We start from the raw sequence: 17,074 nt of genomic DNA, 5'->3' as shown, positions 1-17,074 counted from the left end.
GAGCTCTGATGCTGTGATCTGTCCCTGCCAGATATCTGGCGCGTGCTACACGCGTCGGAAACTAGCGAGGGGTTGGGACCACGCGGCTGTCCCCTACTCCGTTCTTCTCGTCCTGAAGTCCACTTAGCTCCCCCTGCTTCTTTTCTTCACAGAATAGTTTTCTTCACGGTTTTCAAATTTTCTCAGTCCGCGCGAGAGGGTGAGCGAGCCAGCACCACGAACATGCAGGTGTATTCCCCTTTTGCGACGCCTGCCGTGACGGCGGCGTTGACGTTGCGGCGCATGGAAAGTGCTTTGGAGTACCCGCTTTATTTATGGCAGTTACGAGGGTTTACCTACAGAAGGAATGTGAGGATTGACAGCCATCAGTTCTTCGATTTTCCGTACTGTTTCCTCGGGCTGTTTTTCTTTTTTTTTCAGCAATGATGAAACAAACCCTTCACACATTCGTGGGGACAATGCTTGCAAACAGTGTAGATTCGCCAGTACTTGTCTAAATGCGGCGATTCCCCCCCCCCTCCCCCCCCCCCCCTTTTCTTCGCGCAGCGGCGAATGGTGGCAGGAGCGTGCGGTGCCCTGGCTGCGGAGCTGGTTACGTGGGACAACGCAGACGGCGACGCGAAACGCAGGAACGGGCGCCTAAGAGCTGGGCTCTAAAAAAAAAAAAAAAAAAAAAAAAAAAAAGTTGTTCAGCACGCCAAATGGCCACATCAGGGCAGCGCGAGGAAGGACATGTCCGGACAAATTCTAGGGGCAGTAAGTAACCGAAGGGACGTCTTGCATTATTCTTTTGTTGCACATACAACAACAGAAACGAATCCTTTGACTCCAAAGAATGCCTCAGTGGCAGCCAGTTATGCATTTTACCGTGGTTAGCGCGAGTGATTGCCGTTCTATGCTTGTTATGAAAGCAGGTGATGCTGGTAGTGAATAAATAAATAAGTAAATAAATATATAGAAAGTACACTGGATTCGAAATGCAGCAAATACGTACCTCTAACCAATGAAGCGTACAGAGGAGATTCAAAGGGGAAGGGTCGAGAAGGAGCGGTCTAACGCGCTTGCGAAACTAACCCGCTTCTACTGGCGACGTTGCCTCATAACTGCCTGATACCCTCCCCTCTCCAATTCATTTCCCCCAAAATTTAGCCTGAATGCATTGCGGCAGCTGCGTGGTGCTTACCCTTTTGGTAGGTATTTCACACCTATTTCGCAATGCCGACTCTCCTCTCTAAGGTAAAATGAAATTGGCCATCGCCCTTTTCTCAGCTCATTAGGTTACCAACGTCAGTTTCTACGGTTAGAAAAGCCCGAACTAAAAAAAAAGAAAAAAGAAAATGATTACTGTTGATTGAAACCGACTTTATTGCAATTTTATTATTTGCAATAACGTTTGATAAAAGTAGTTCTGCGCCAGTGAGCTCGCAAGAATATCCTACTATGAATGCTATAACTTCAGAAGTGATAATCAGCTCAAAAGATGGGTATCAAAGGAAAGACAATACAGGTGTCGATTTCAGCCAGAGTTCATGACGAAACCACCAAAGATGTATACTTCGTCTCACAAAATGTTTTTAGTACTGCGAAAGGCCGGGGCGCCATGGACCAAGAGCACTTGGACACTTACGCGCGAACGAGGCAAACGCGTTTCCCCCCCCCCCCCCTTTTTTTTTTTTTTTTTGTACTTTGTAACTAATGTACAAAGCTCCCCCTGTACTTTCTTGCTATAGCTATCCTCTGCACTTCCCCTCGCTTTCCTCTCCCCATCATTTTGCTTTCCTGCCGGCTGCAGCTTGGGCGCTTCAGATTTTAGATAGCAGTTGAAGCGGCCGGCAGCACTCTTTTCCTTCCTTTTGTTTGAATAACCACTATCCACACCACCTATAATAGACAATTGTGCTCCCACTGTCGCCCTTGCCGATTCGAGGGGTGCGTCGGAGCACAATTACCTATTACAGTGCGCATTTGAATGGGCCAGGGAGCCCCTGCCTTTCGCAGTGGGGCAAATCTCTTGTGAGTCAAAGTATAGTATACAAGGGCCACATAAATACCTTCCATCATATCGCACCTTTCCATTTTTGGTATCCACTTGAGCTATCCTGAACATATGTCGACGATGTATCATCAACTCGCTCAAGCTTCCACTCTATCCAGAACAGTGACCAACAACAAAACGAGGTGGTACTTTTCATTTACATTACGCACATTCGGTCATGGCCGAATCGAGCGGCGGCGGTCCGCGTCGCCGCTCAAGTTCAGCCGTGGTAAGGCAAGCTAGCACCCCGCAGTCCTGCTATCCGCTGTAGTCAAGCTAAGAACAGGTGAACGCTTCCCCCTGCGCACGGCGGGGAGAAGATAGGGGCTTTGAAAACCCACCCTCCAACAAAAGAAAGCTTCTCTACAAAGCAAAGGTTGGGTCCCTCGGCCAACAGGGGGCAAGGTGGATAGGCACTTTCTCAGTCCTGAATCAGTGGCGTAGTCTGGTGGCAGAATTTGAACTAATTCCAAGATGGCCACCGTGGGGTCCACCTGGCCGCGGCGGCGACTCCCACGATATGACATCGCCGCGCGCGCTACTTAAATTCGCGAGTCAAAGGTTTTTTGTATTTGAAAACAGACAAATAACACCTGGTGTTCCTTTAAGTGGCCTTAATGCATACATTGAAGTAAATTCGCTGCAAATATGGTTTTTGCTGTGTAAGCAATACAAAATCACATGCTAAAAAAATAAATAAAAGATGGTGAAGGGAAGTTAGGAACGCTAACGCTCATTTCCCACTAGACACACACACACACACACACAAAAAAAAAGAATTATGCTGCCCACTAAAATATTTTCCAAAAGAAGTATATAATGTTCTCTTCTTGATTGCGTGTAACTTTGCAATGCTTTTCTATGTTGATGAAGTCATTCTAGTTGTTTGCTGCATTTCATTAACGTTCGGCATTAGTGTTGTTGACAATATTGCATTTTTTCTTGTTGCGCTAATAAATAACAATTAGGTTCATACAATTCACTTCTCATGCCTTTTCCGGCGCAGTCGATACCTTGAATATCAAGTTTTAGAACTGCAATCCTGTGCTATAGCTAGTTTGAAATTACAGTAACTTCCCCTACAAAAGGTAAAATTATGTCGTTTTTATTTTCTGTGTGTGTCTAAGGGGAATCTCTTGCGACCTGATTACTCTCAATATGATTTTTTAATGCGCTTGTTCAGTCGTTTCCTTTCGCAGTGCACACGCTCATTCTCACCGATTCCTCTTTTAGTGAACTCATTAAATAACTCTTCACGTCTGACATTGTTTTAGACGACAAAGGAATATTTTTTAATTTTTGTTTACATTGCTAATAAGGGAATGCGAGAGTGCCGATCCCGAGCTATGTTCCACGCCATACCTCAAAAGTGAGACATTAAGAAAAGCGCTTCTGATTAGGCGACGAAGGAGGCCGTTTATGTGTAATCTGTGTTCACTATATCGTTTGATGTGAGTAGCCAGACTTCATGCACTGCATGAACAGGCTGCGCAAGCTAGCAGATTTCTGCGTGTAGTTGAGATAATCGGCGCAGCGCACTAGTTAACGTGACACCCACTGCGTTAAATTTTAAGGCTAGAGTGCGCCTATGCACTGGAAAGTTGACATTTGTTTGTATGACAGGATATATGCCCTGAAAGAACATGCTACAGAACGCAGGCCAGGGAGTAGTAATGCAAGAAACAGTGCCTGTGAGCAAGCCGACGGCGCTGACACCTGAGCATTAATTGAAATGAATTTCGAATAACACAAACGTGTTCTCCAAGGGAATGCGTCGCTTCGAAGCCAAAGCTGTCGTAATGTAATTATAATTATGCTGCAGCCATGTACAGTGCAACGGCAGCACGTAAAAGCTACATGTGCGCTGGCCGCTCCATGCTTTTGCGCCGTTGGCTCGAGCTCTCGGCCTCTCGCCAGCCTTGCCGCGTCCCAATGCCGCGCGACTGTTATTAAACCTACTTTTCTAGCCTACGTTGGCTGCTCTAGCTGTTTGACGGTGACAATATGCTTGCATTCACATCAGAACCGTTAGAAAAACTCGTGCAGGTCTTTGTTACTGGACAAGTTTCCCAACTGCTCACAGAAGCCCGCGGTGATTGCTTCGCTTGCTGATCTCATTTCTCTCATCACCGGCTATTCAAAAAACTGGGAGGTACCATGTCAAGTGCACAGAAAATCTTTTCGCAAATAATTCCCTCCAATCACCTGCAATTTGTCCCAAATTTACTTGGAAACAAACATTATGCTCTATGCTCTTCTAGTTAATGAAAAATGTTTTATATGCATCAGGCTCAGCCCAAGATTATACCTTTGCCACCAGTATGCTGCCATCATTTTTGACTACGGTAGCCCCTATAGCATGTACAAGCAACTTGCAGTATGCCACCACCCTTCTTTGCTTGTTATGGTCACTAATGGGATCACATTTTTTTGTAGGCCCTACAATGGGCCCGCTGTGCATCAAAAACTCGTGTTCTGCTAAATTTGATGGCAGAAAACATCATGGTCCCCCGCCGCCGCTCCCTGCATCTGAAGTTGGTTAACTGTCTACATGCAGTGTCGGTTCCCCCGTGTCGCGCCGTGCACAATGCTGAGGAGTGTGTAATGCTGCAGACAAGGAAAGTCGAGGGGGACGCGTACAGAGGGCACATATTGCGGACAATTGTTTTCGTGCTGGGAGGAAGGATGAATTGCGTGCAGCGTGGTTTAAAGCTGTGCGCTGAGTCCGCTTTCCTGTAGGAACATGAGCAGTTCTAGGGCGCATTGCACTTTATACAAAAAAAAAAAAAAAAAATGTCTGTCCATGCGCTTCACGAGTGCCACAGAGGAAGGGAAAAATGAACAGGTGCGACCACTTGCTATGGAGGTGGCTAGGGAGGCATGAGGGAGGCAGATAAAAGTGACATGATATCCGGTTTTGTTAGAGGTTTCACAGGAGGCCGCTAGGTGTGGCGATTTTAAGAAATATTCATTACAATACTTACTTTCTGCTCATTTCTGTTCATGAAGTGTGTTCTTCTGGTCACTCTCAATGCGAGAGCTACCATTTGCACTAGAAATCTCGTCGACAATTGTTTTGTTCAGTATCCCTTTAACAATCTATCCCGTAACTCTACATATGGTACGTCTGCTGACCTTGGCAAGGCATAGACTCCAAGAATGGCAGGCCCTGTCACAGCAACTCCATTCTCTACATGCACTCAGCACCAACTTGATGTGGCAATGAGTTCATATGCTTAATTTCATACTCATACCAATGACAGAACTAATAACAGCTTTTTACTACCAACAGTATTGATGTATGCTATCAATAGCTTTGTATCACTAATGATAATATACTACTAATGCATGGTAGCGCATTGCAGGAGATTGATAAATATAGCGATTAGCAGTATAATATATATCAAGCGCATACATAGCGCTCCACACTCGAGCATGTCTATGCATTTCTTATTAAACAGTCTGAGTTGGTAAGGTTAACAGCACAAAGAACGCTTTCATAGATACTCTGTCCACTTTTCTGCTGTCAAACGGTGGAGCTAATACATATCAAACTCTTAAAAACAAGCTAACTTCAGAACTTTGCCAACTGTCCCATAGTGAACCAGCAAGCAGACCAACCAGTTCTGCAAGCAGCGACGTGGTAGCCTCAGTCTTGTCCCGTTACGTGACTGACAATCAAAAGTGAACTGGTGTGGTGAGTCATGGTGTTCAAAGCTAACTGCAAACTGCCGAATAACACATGGAAAGACACTGTTAAATGCACTTTATTATGAGGATGATTGTAATGTCTTCTCAAGTGAATTGCATGAATGGTACTGTACAAATGACTATACAGATTTCAACATGCTGCTTATATTTACACTACCATGGTGGTTTCCAGTTCCACTTCTTTCTCTGCAAGTACATTTACAAGATGTTCAAGGCAAACAGACTGTAATTCTGACAGCATTGTCAAAATTTAAAAGAGTGAAATCAGAAGAGACTTCTTTTGGACATCTACAACTACTGTCGTAGCCAGCAGCCTCAGCGGCACCTCTGCGCAGCACACAATACGGCCTCGCTGATGTCACTGAACACAGGAACACCAGCTCGTGTTGCCAAGTCCGAGAGGTACATTCGTCCACGGTTGTAGTCTTTCACTGCCAGTTCGGAGAGCTGTACAAAATCAAAAGAATACAATTAATGCAGTTGACTTTCAATATTTATAACCATGATAATCAACACTTTCAATCAATTTTTTGGTTTGAATCAAACATACTTAATAATTTTGGTTACTTGGTATACTTCAAATACATATTAAGGCACTTAATTTGCAGTGTTTCCAATAATCTTGCTGCGATGCTCCTGACACACAAAAGAATTGTGGTCAAGGCTGGATACGCAAGATCTGTGGCACTATGTGAGCTGAAAATCCGGCCCCCCTAACAGGTTAACTCTAGCGTGGTCTGAAGGGGCCGTGTCCAAGGTTGATCAACACTGGAAGCGATCAGAGGCACCCCATTGCTGCATAGTTTCATTTTCTAAGCTGGAGCTGCCACCACATGGAGTGGCTATGTGCTACTTAAGCAAGTGCAGCTGTGCAATGTTTTGGACCGAGATGGGTGCACCACAGGCATCTGTTCTTTTTAGAAAGTATCTTGCTGTTCTGGTATGAGTGTGCATTCTCTTCACTTCCGTTCGTGTGGTTCTTCCTGCGTGCCGAAAATTCTGCTCGTCATGTGCTGCTGCCTCCTAATGCGGACTTGTGAGGATGCCGCAGAAGGCTGCACTATTACAGCGACAGTGTTAAGGCTCCTGTTCTGCGGAAAGCATGCCATCGGTGCAAAAGAGGTCTCATTTTGTTACTGGTGCACTCCGAACGTAATAACAGAAACCTTTAGTTTAGTGCTACTGCTCAATGCTACTGCGTGCCGTCAGCCATGCATGCACTGATTGGCCCCTGTGTATCGAGTCCATCAGCATTTCACGGGAACATGGTGCCATCTGTCACCATCAGGGTGATCCGTGCATGTGTACGAACACTTGCGCGGTAGCGGTAGGCGGTAGTGTTAAACTAAAGGTCTCTATTATCTCAACTGAAATTAGGGCACAGCTTATTTTTGTGTCGTCTTCAGTACAAAGCAGGTCGCGCGAGAGCCACCGCAAGCCTTTGGTTAGCCAAGCTGGCTTCATCGCATGACAAGTGATGTGACAAGCATTGGCTTCCCACATGACACCAATACAGCACGCCAGACTGAAAGCCACTTTTAAGCGGACTCAAATGTTCACTTCATCATGTGGCTTTAGAGCGTTACCACTACCAAAGAACACTCACCCGACTCGAATTCACATGCTCAAAGTGATCATGGGAGCACCATTAGAAAAAGCACCCCTTGCTGTAGCATGGCACAGTTCGATATATTGAACGTTTCATTAATGGGAGTTCGATAAACATGAACAAGATTGCTATAATTTTGCATGAGATTTTCAAGGGGCTATTCAGACAGTTCAGTATAAACAATAGCTTGACATAGGTGACTGAATTATAAAAATCATTACAAATAGTATTTGTATGTGCATACATTGCCTGATGAAGCAAGTCACATTCCGTTTCGGATCATAATTCAAACTTGGAGTTTGAACACTACTGAAGGCCTAGTACCACCTGAGCCCGAAGTGGCACACGCCCAAGATGTATTTGGGCTGCACTTGACATAAAAGAAAATTACCTTTTCTCCATCAATGACCACGTCACTTTCCAGGTACTGAATACAGAGAACGACGTTGCAACCCAAGCCAACATAATGCACGGCCTGTCAAGAAAAAACCCAATTAAACTCGTAAGTAGCAGTTGCAACCCTAGACACAAATGAATGTTCACAGTAACAGAACAATGCTCCATACACACATCAGTCAATACCACTTTTAAAGCAATGCAAAGGCACTTCAAGAGCAAATTTTTTCAAGTGAGCACAGGGGTCTTGCAGCAAAAATAATTATGGTGCAAAAATATGCATGCTGAAAGCATGTTGTCACTTCAGCAGCAAGGTATTGTAGTCGGATACAAATCAAGTCTGCAGTAACCACTGCATACAATTCCTCTGAGACAGGAACTAGTCCCCTGTTAAGACTTCTCTGATTATCTAAATATATAAAGCTAACAACCAGATTCGATGCATTTGGCTTGTTTGGTATAGTCAAATATTAAAAACTGATCCTGTTAACTGTTCAGTGGAATAATACACAAGCTGCATACCCCTGCTCATAGTTAGCAACTACTGTTGTTATACAAGACCATTGTATCTCCTCACATCACTAGTTCCACTGTGAAGTACTGCATTTCAACTTTTATTTGTGGAGAGGCAACCACCAAAGGGCCTGTTACCATAAGAGTACCCATTCAAAGATGGTAAAAAGAGACACTGCTTCCTTCTTTTTACAAGGCACCACAGCAAAGCCCTGTGTACACCCAATGCAGGACAGTTTTAACAATCTGGTCAACATGTTCATGAAATCCAGGTTCCCATCGTCAGCTAATTTGCTATGCCTGAGATGCTATCACAAATAATGAAGGGCAGGACATGCCATAAAAATAGCTGAAACAAAGAGGCGAGTCCAGAAGCTGTACCCTGCACATGTAGGGTGTCCCACAATTTGAAATATGTGATGAAACGGTATAGTGTGCCAGATTTTTTTTCTTTTTAATCGTGGTCTCCAACCGCCCCTGAACTTTTGCACATGCCTTAGGACTATGCGTGACCAGGCATGCCTCACAGCATTGACAAAACAATAACTTTGAAAAACCAACCAGACAGCATGTGAGCTTGCTGGAGCTTTTTAGAAACAAGCCTCGTTTTGTACAGCAAATGAAAGCACACTTCTGAATCCCTCCAATTAACCTTTGCCCTGTGCTTACCTGTGGCCATTCTATTCTTGCAAAACGTCCTAATCTCATCCACCTGCCTGGTCCTCTAATGCCCCCTGCTATGCCTGCTCTCTTTTCCAAGCCACTCTTTGCCTTAAGAAACTATCAGTCATCTTACCTTGCATTACATATCCTGCTCATGCCCATTTTTTCTCGATTTCAACTAGGATATCATCAACTCATGTTTGTCCCATCAGCTATTCTGCTCTCACCTAACCTCCTAATGTTAATTTAAGTGCAGTCCTTCTTGTTAGCTGTTTATTTCCCTCCCGAGAGATATTCATCATCATCATCAGCCTGACTGTATCCACTGTAGGGCGAAGGCCTCTCTCATATTTCTCCAATTAACCCGGTTCTGTGCTAGCTGCATCCGCTTGACCCCTGTGAACTTCTTAACCTCATCCGCCCACCTAACTTTCTGCCACCCCCTGTTACGCGTTCCTTCCCTTGGAATCCAGTTTGTTACCCTAAGCAACCATCGGTTATTCTCTCTTCACACTACATGTCCTGCCCATGTCCATTTCTTCTTCTTAATTTCCGCTAGAATGTCAGTAACGAGTTATTTCTCTGATCCGCTCTGCACGCTTCCTATCTCTTAATGTTACCCCTACCATTTTTCTTTCTATAGCCCTCTAGGTTGTCCTCAACTTAAGTAGAACCCTCTTGGTTAGCCCCCACGTTTCATCCCCATAGGTGAGTACAGGCAAGATGCAACTGTTGTATACTTTCCTCTTCAGCGATACCGGTAAGCTGCTAGTCATAATCTGCGAATGCTTGCCAAATGCGCTCCATCCCAATCTTATTCTTCTTGTTATTTCCTTTTCATGGTCCGGATCTGTGGTTCCTGCCTGTCCTAAGTAGACATATTCGCCTTCTACTTCCAGTGCTTGGCTACCTAACGTAAACTGCAGTTCCTTCCCGAGGCTGTTGAACATTACCTTAGTCTTCTGCATATTGATTTTCAAGCCTACCTTTCTACTTTTCCTATCTAGGTCATCAATCATTATTTGCTGTTCATCCCCCGAGTTACTTATCAAGGCAATGTCATCAGCAAATCGCAGATTACTGAGGTATTCTCCATCTACCCTTATTCCTAACTGCTCCCATTCTAAGTCTCTGAATACTTCCTCTAAGCAAGCTGTGAATAGTACTGGGGAGATTGTGTCTCCTTGCCTAACTCCCTTCTTTATGGTAATTTTGTTACTTTCTTTATGCAGAACTATGGTTGCTGTGCAGCTACTATATATATCTTCCAGCACTTTCACATATGTGAAAGAGAGATATTGGTAAACTGCAATTCGTTATCTCAGAGCAACTGCCAAACCAATTTCATGGCACTCTTATTCTTGTAGTTTCTAGATCTGCACCACTCTTGTCCAAACGGTCACTACCTGCCCCAAGTAGATGCATTCCCTTACTATTTCCATTGCTTTGCTGCATGTTGTAAACTACTGTTACCTTCCTAGACTACTGAACATCACTTTAAATTTCTTCATATTAATTTTCAGACTCACCGTTCTGCTTCACTTGTCTAAGGCCTCAAAAGTTCTTCTCAACAGAGCCCCTGAGCAATTCAGCAAGGCTATTTTATCTTCATCAGCGAAGCGGGGACTGTCCCCCCAAGGTATTTCTTCACTAACTTTTACCTCCGACTCTTCCCGACCTAGGTTATGTGTGTCTGACTACTTACTTTGCTGATGCAATTTTATCGCTTTCGCTACGAAGGACTATGATGGCTGCGCCACTGCTATAAATACTTTCTAGCCGGTTTGCATATGATACGCCTCTTCTACACCCTGGTTACGTAATGCCTGTATGACATCTGGGTTTCTGACAGAGTACAGTGCTTTCTCATAATTTATGAAGGCTATATATAGAGGTTGGTTATATACCACACATTTCCCTATCACCTGATTTTTGGTGTGAATAAGGTTACTCTCGAGTAGCTTTTCTGAGGGCCAACCTGGTACTATTATTGGCTGAAGGCTAAGCATGACCTAATTTGATTACTGATTGCCCTAGTTAATAGTTTGCATACAACGGACAGTAAGTAGGTTGATCTGCAAATCTTAGTACTTGACGTCCCCCTATTGTGGATTACGATGACGATTATTATATGCATGTGTTTGTCCATTAGCACTGGCTTATTTCTACATAAAAAGCTTGTGCTAGCCCTCTCTTCTTTCTTTGTTTATATATATTCTTTTTCACATACTGCATTTGTTAAAAAGTTCTGAATACTGGTACTTTAAATGAGCCAAGCACAGCATTCATTTGACTCTGTGATCTAGAGGCAGGGGTGGAAGCAGGCTCGAGCATTTTGGAGCATCTCAGAGAGCAGTAATAAAGCCATTTTGGAGCAGATTTGGAGCAATAAAGTGAGTTTTGGAACACTTAAATTGTGTTTTGGAGCATGTTTCTTGGTTCAAACGCTTTTATAAATGGCAATTTTTCACTTCCTGACATAAAGACATCCTACAGTGAAATCTCGTTACTACAAACACCACATTAACGAACTTTTCAAATTAACTAATTTTTTAAGAATCCCCGGCAGATTTGCCATGTTTTCAATGTAAAACTATTTCAGAATTACGAATTTCAAAATAGCGTATATTTCAGAATAACGAACGTATTTTATTTCTTGTTCTATAATTTTGGAACATTAGTATTACGAATCTGGCTAAAATTAACAGCACCGCAGCTTGCAACTCTCGCGTGAAACGAAACAGAAACCGCCGTTTCTGTGTGTATGGTCCGTGGGCTGTAGCTATCATCATCAGGACATCTAGGACCAGCTCCTAGCGCCACCATGAAGCTAGGGTTTATTACGCAGTAGCCAGCAGGCCTAGCTGCCTGCGTTTTTTTTCTTCCTGTGTTGTGTGCCGTACACGACTCGGTCGTTCGTGCGTTCGCGTGTGCGGGACGGTATTTTTTTTTTTTTTTTGCCGCTGATTATCTTATTGTGAAGTTTGTGCGGGATTGGCGATGATATTAGCCAGCGAAGTGCCAAGAAGATATGAACGCAGCTGCTTTCACTGCAAGAAATCGACGCAGGGAAAAAGCGATTCGGCCTCTACAGACAGCTAGTATTGCCCCATCGACTGCCGCGATCATTATGAAAGACCGAGACAAGATTTTCAAAGCACAGGGAGCACTGAAGATGGGGTCATAAAAAACTCCGATCTTTTTTTTTTTTTTTTTTTCTTGCACATGGACAAAATCCGTACTTTCATCGCTCGGTGCAATCACGCTCGCGATGAGGTGTTCCGGAAAGCAGAAGGTGTATGTGCTGTAGTGGTGTAATGTAGTGCGCGGTCGTGTTTGCTGCACGCGGCAGAAGAAAATAATGGATTTCTTCAAATAAATCAGCTTTGGAGTTAGTGCAACCTTTTCACTTCAGGTTTTGCTTGTCTACACACGTGCCTACTGCCAAGGTACGTCATTTTCATACCTAGGTTTGATCACTGGCTTATAACCGCAGATTTTTTCATTACAACGATATTTCAAAATAATGAATGATTTTTCGCGGTCCCACGGTATTCGTTATATCGAGATTTGACTGTATTTGAATGCTTTTGATTCAATGATTTTGCTGACTATGTACGCACCTCTGACAAGCAAAGAGAAACAGTCCAAAAGTACAGATCCTTAAGGTTACACAACTGACCTGAGCAACAATTTGGAAGAGACTGGCAGCAAATGGAATGCTTGCTCCTACACTTCATGACTGAACACCAACTTTGAAAAGCCATTCACTATTTTGACTTGACAGATTCAAAGGTGGAGTCTAACACTTTGATGCGCTCTAGTAAAGACACTAGTTTTTAGCTCACATCGATGAACAGCACATTTCTGCTCTTTTTGTGCATATTCCTTTCAATCCTATGCTGTGCTGATAACTTTCTGGGCATTGGTCAGTGGCGGCTTCAGGGAGGACAGCGGCACTGAACGGTAGCCTTTTGCTCCTCCAGATTCTTTACTTCATGGCCTTCAGTCAGTGACTGCTCACAATATCACTTGAGCTATGCTTGGGCTTCCTTAATTTCAGTATGCTGGTAATAGGTCTTGTGTGGCTTTCAAATGCTCTTAAGAACACTTTTAGTGACTGGCACTTAAGTGACATCACCCCCGTAACAGTTAAGTATGCTCTGACCTCGCATATCCATGACAGCCTCAATGGCGAAGTACCTGCTGGTTTTCAAAGTAGAACCATTAGAACAACTCGTGTGGTTCTTTGGAGAAAGACGAACATAATGGCTGGCAGTAGTTCGCAGTGTCTGCTTCATTCCCTCGCTGCTCTCTATTCCTTCACCCAAGGTGATTCAAATGGCTGGGAGAAATATGCATGTCACATGCATATAGCATTTGTTTCTCGCAATCAACTCCCTTCAATTACTTGGGGCTCGTTCTAAATTTACTTGCGAACAAACATTTATTATTTCATGATTTTGTACTTTATGAATAATTTATATATATTACGCTCAGCACGAGGTGAATTACACGTCTGCCACCGGTGTGCTGTCCATAGTATTGGCTAAGCAGTGTAGATGCAACTCAGATATCATCACCCTGCTGCGTTCTCACAGTCGCTTAATGAAATCGCATCAGATCGCATCGGATCGCTTGTTTTAGAAGCTACACCCTTACTGGCCGCTAAATTTGATGGAAAAACACCACAGCAGCCCGTTTGTAGCAGGAAAAGCAGTTTGGAGCAGAATGAAGCAGAATGAAGCAAATGGAGCAGCACTTCCACCCCTGTAAGAGTGCTTTCTTGAGAACTAAAGGTCCATGACAAAAGCACAGAACATGAAAGCAGTTTAATCTCATGGTACTGCTACTAGAGAAATACAAATTTGCTCAAAGTGGGTGAAACTTATGAAATATGCAGCTTTTATGATTCAAACAGATCCAACGGCAAGCATAAATGAAAGCGAGGAAGCAAAGACTGGACCCACTTTGCAGGCTGGTACCATAGAGAATAAAACCCATCGAAAGTGTGAAAAGCGTGCATTCATGCACTCTGTTCACAGCAAGCTTTTCACAACATTAACTAAATTATTTATAAAACTAAGAAAAATCGTGAGACAGAATGAACTTTCATGTGCAGTAGCCCTGAGCCAGCAGTTCAGCAAAACATGGCGATGATAGCATCACTTGCAATCTCTATCACTATATTTTGTGCCAACTTGAGTAAATAAATGCAAGTGCAAGGAGAAAAAAATGAACTGCATGCATCTGCTCTCTGGAATGATGAACAAGCACTTGGTGCTCTCTCGATCCTATGCACTTCCCTTTCTACAGTCGAACCCAGATATATCGAATCCGGATAATTCGAATTTTGGTTACATCAAACTCGTGGAATATCCCCTTCAAAATCCCATGTAAAAGTATAGGAAAGCTGTATCGTATATCGAACTCAATTTCACCGGCCGTTCGATATATCTAACTCCGCACCTCGCATTAGACGGTGCGCCTTCCCCAAAGATGATTGCATCACCCTCGGTCGTTTGCCGCGTGACGTTTTCAAGCCAAACGCAGAAGGAATGAGAGGGCCTAGTTCGGCGACGGCTGGTCTAGGGCAGCGCCGCGCCCTTTCTCCAAAGGCGTCCGCATTTGCAGGAATCGCTGCCGAATGCCATCACATGACGTTTGCAAGCCATGTGTGTGAAGGAACGAGAGAGAACCAATGCAGCCATGGTATTCGGGAGAGGGGAAAAACGCGATAGAGCGAAGCGCAAAGGTGTGCCCACTCTTCTGCTCAGCTTTATCTCTCCTCTTCCTCTTTCTTTTCTGGTCTTCATTCGCAGCAGCACGCACTATGCATGCATGGACAAGCCAGCTCGGCCCATGGCAGACGCTTTCTCCAGTGTGTGTTGTGAATGCCCTGCGCGTGGCGGCTGACTTGCGATGTGCGTCTTGTTTCGTAGTGCTGCACGTATTAAGCTATGACGGCTGCGAACACAGAAGCAGCAAATTTTTCTTTTTCCGTTCTTCTATCTATGAACCATTCTATCTAGTCCATTCTTAAATATATGAACCCACGAAAGCACGCAATCATGACAGAGACTTTAGGCATTGTTTTCTTCAAACGGCATTTGCAGCTATCATGCTTCCAATGGTTTTGTGGTAGTGGACTACGCCTGCCCCAAGAGCGGTGTGATAAATCGAACCAGGCTTGTGCAATCAAGCCATCACGGGCACTCTACCAAGTTCGCTCCCTGCCACTGCAGGTCAAAAGTATAGTTATATAGTATATTTCTAGGCACTATAGTATAGTCAAAAGATAAACATGCTGTGACGTTATCACTGCATAGCATCTTGGCGCGCTGCCAATAAATGAGCTGTGAATGCAACGATTGAAAGAGACGCGCCTCCGAATGCTTTTTTTTTTTTTTCAGTCCCGGGGGGGGGGGGGGGCGAAAGTGGGGGTGGGTTCATTATGCAACTGGGTTGATTACGCGACAAATACAGTATCATTTTTCACGATCGCAAGTAGCGTCTCGAGCCGATTTCTGTATATCGAATTATCGATATATCGAACGTTTCGCGATCCCCTTCGAGTTCGACATATCCGGGTTCGACTGTATTCCCCATGCTAATCACAGCTCAATTCAAGCTGTTCAGACAATTGACAACCCACCAAAACTGTACTAAATGATTTTGGTGTAATGCTGTTGTCCATTGCCCACTTCTTTCTGTGCAACCACAAGGTTTTGCACATGGTTCAATTAACCACGCAAGGCATGTCCCTATGCATTTGCATTAATTCCGTGCAAAGGCCACAGTTCATACTAGAAAGAGGTTCACTGACCACTAGCATTTCAGCTACACAGCGTGCAGTCTTGGTGATGACGAAGAGCAGTACTTGAGCACTGTTGATGATGTGCATCTCAAGCGGGCTTAAGCGAGCATTCCACGGGGAGTGGAATGGGACGGAATGTGTCAATCCATGCTTCCTGTGGGCAAATGAGAAAGAAGGACATGAATAAAAATTAGCTATCCAGAAACAGACGCATAATATGTAGAAATTCGTGCACTGTAATGCGGTACACATGTAATAAGATCCTGTGAACCACCTGGAATTACTTGTTTACATTTCTGTCAATTTGTCCATGAAATGAAAAAAAATAGATTTACTGCCAATTTGTATGGCTATTCAAATGCGAAGTATGTGCGCTGACACTGCTTAGTCTACAGTGCTTTTGTATACATTTCTACAGTTTGTTGAACAGCCAGTAGTGCGCTTGAAGGTGAGCGCCTGTGAATGTGCGGAGATGAGCACAACCTGATCTACGATGCGGCCAGTGGCACGGAGCCAAGGTCTAGGGAGAACAACGCGTACACGTCTTCTGCCCGTGAAGAATGAGAGGTGACAAAGGAGATAGGAAACTGGTCGAAGTTGAGGGCTTATGAGTGACACACTGCAGGCCATGGCAAACTCGTACCCTGCTCCCAGGCTCAATTCACATGGGCAGCGAGGAGTCACCGAAAGCAATGTCACTATTTCCAGCCGCACGCAGCACGACAGGAATGGTCAAGTACACAGCTGAGGTACTTCTGACTGCTGATGTTTCTTTGCCACTCAGCGAAACAATGAAAACGGCAAATTCAGCAAAAAAAAAAAAAAAAAATATATATATATATATATATATGGATCACTGCCTTGTCGTGGCGGAGGGGCTTGCAAAACTCGATGAAGTCGTGAGCTCTGCTGTGTAGGGCCACCCAAGATAGACAGGTCACGGCAGAGAGTTCTGACAAAATGTGATTCACTGGAGAAGGTAATGGCAACCCACTCCAGTATTTCCTGCCAAGAAAACCCTATGGCCAGTCACAATACCATTATCGATATGGCGCCGGAAGATGAGCCCCCCAGGTTGGAAGGCGTCCCACATGTTACCGGGGATGAACAAAGGGCGATTCCTAGTAGCTCCAGGACGAATGAAGCGGCTGGGCTAAAGCCAAAAGGACGCTCAGTTGTGGATGTGTCGGGAAGCGACCAGAAAGTCCGATGTTGCAAGGAGATATATCACATAGCAACATGGAATGTAAGATCTGATGTTAAGAAGATAGTGAGAGACCAGAAAGCGTGGCGTGCATTGGTCCATAGGGTCACGAAGAGTCGGACACGA

At 44.3% G+C, this 17,074-nt stretch overlaps 1 protein-coding gene across 1 annotated transcript in view; it reads right to left on the bottom strand.

The window, feature by feature from the left end:
- Positions 1–5,784: 5,784 nt before the first annotated feature.
- raw (NDT-like domain-containing protein raw) overlaps positions 5,785–17,074 on the bottom strand; it is a 35,317-nt gene continuing 24,027 nt past the window's right edge. The window contains exons 15-17 of the mRNA XM_084588351.1: positions 15,754–15,898; positions 7,747–7,830; positions 5,785–6,193 (exon numbers count right to left, since the gene is read on the bottom strand). Coding sequence (XP_084444477.1) covers positions 6,062–6,193; positions 7,747–7,830; positions 15,754–15,898 — 361 coding nt within the window. The 3' untranslated portion in view covers positions 5,785–6,061. The remainder of the gene's footprint in view (positions 6,194–7,746; positions 7,831–15,753; positions 15,899–17,074) is intronic.

The sequence above is a fragment of the Amblyomma maculatum genome, chromosome 1 (assembly GCF_055883805.1).
Source record: "Amblyomma maculatum isolate TAMU_Amacu chromosome 1, ASM5588380v1, whole genome shotgun sequence".
Lineage (NCBI taxonomy): Eukaryota > Metazoa > Arthropoda > Arachnida > Ixodida > Ixodidae > Amblyomma > Amblyomma maculatum.
Note: the sequence above shows the minus strand (reverse complement) of the source record. Positions and strands in the feature narration are given on the sequence as shown.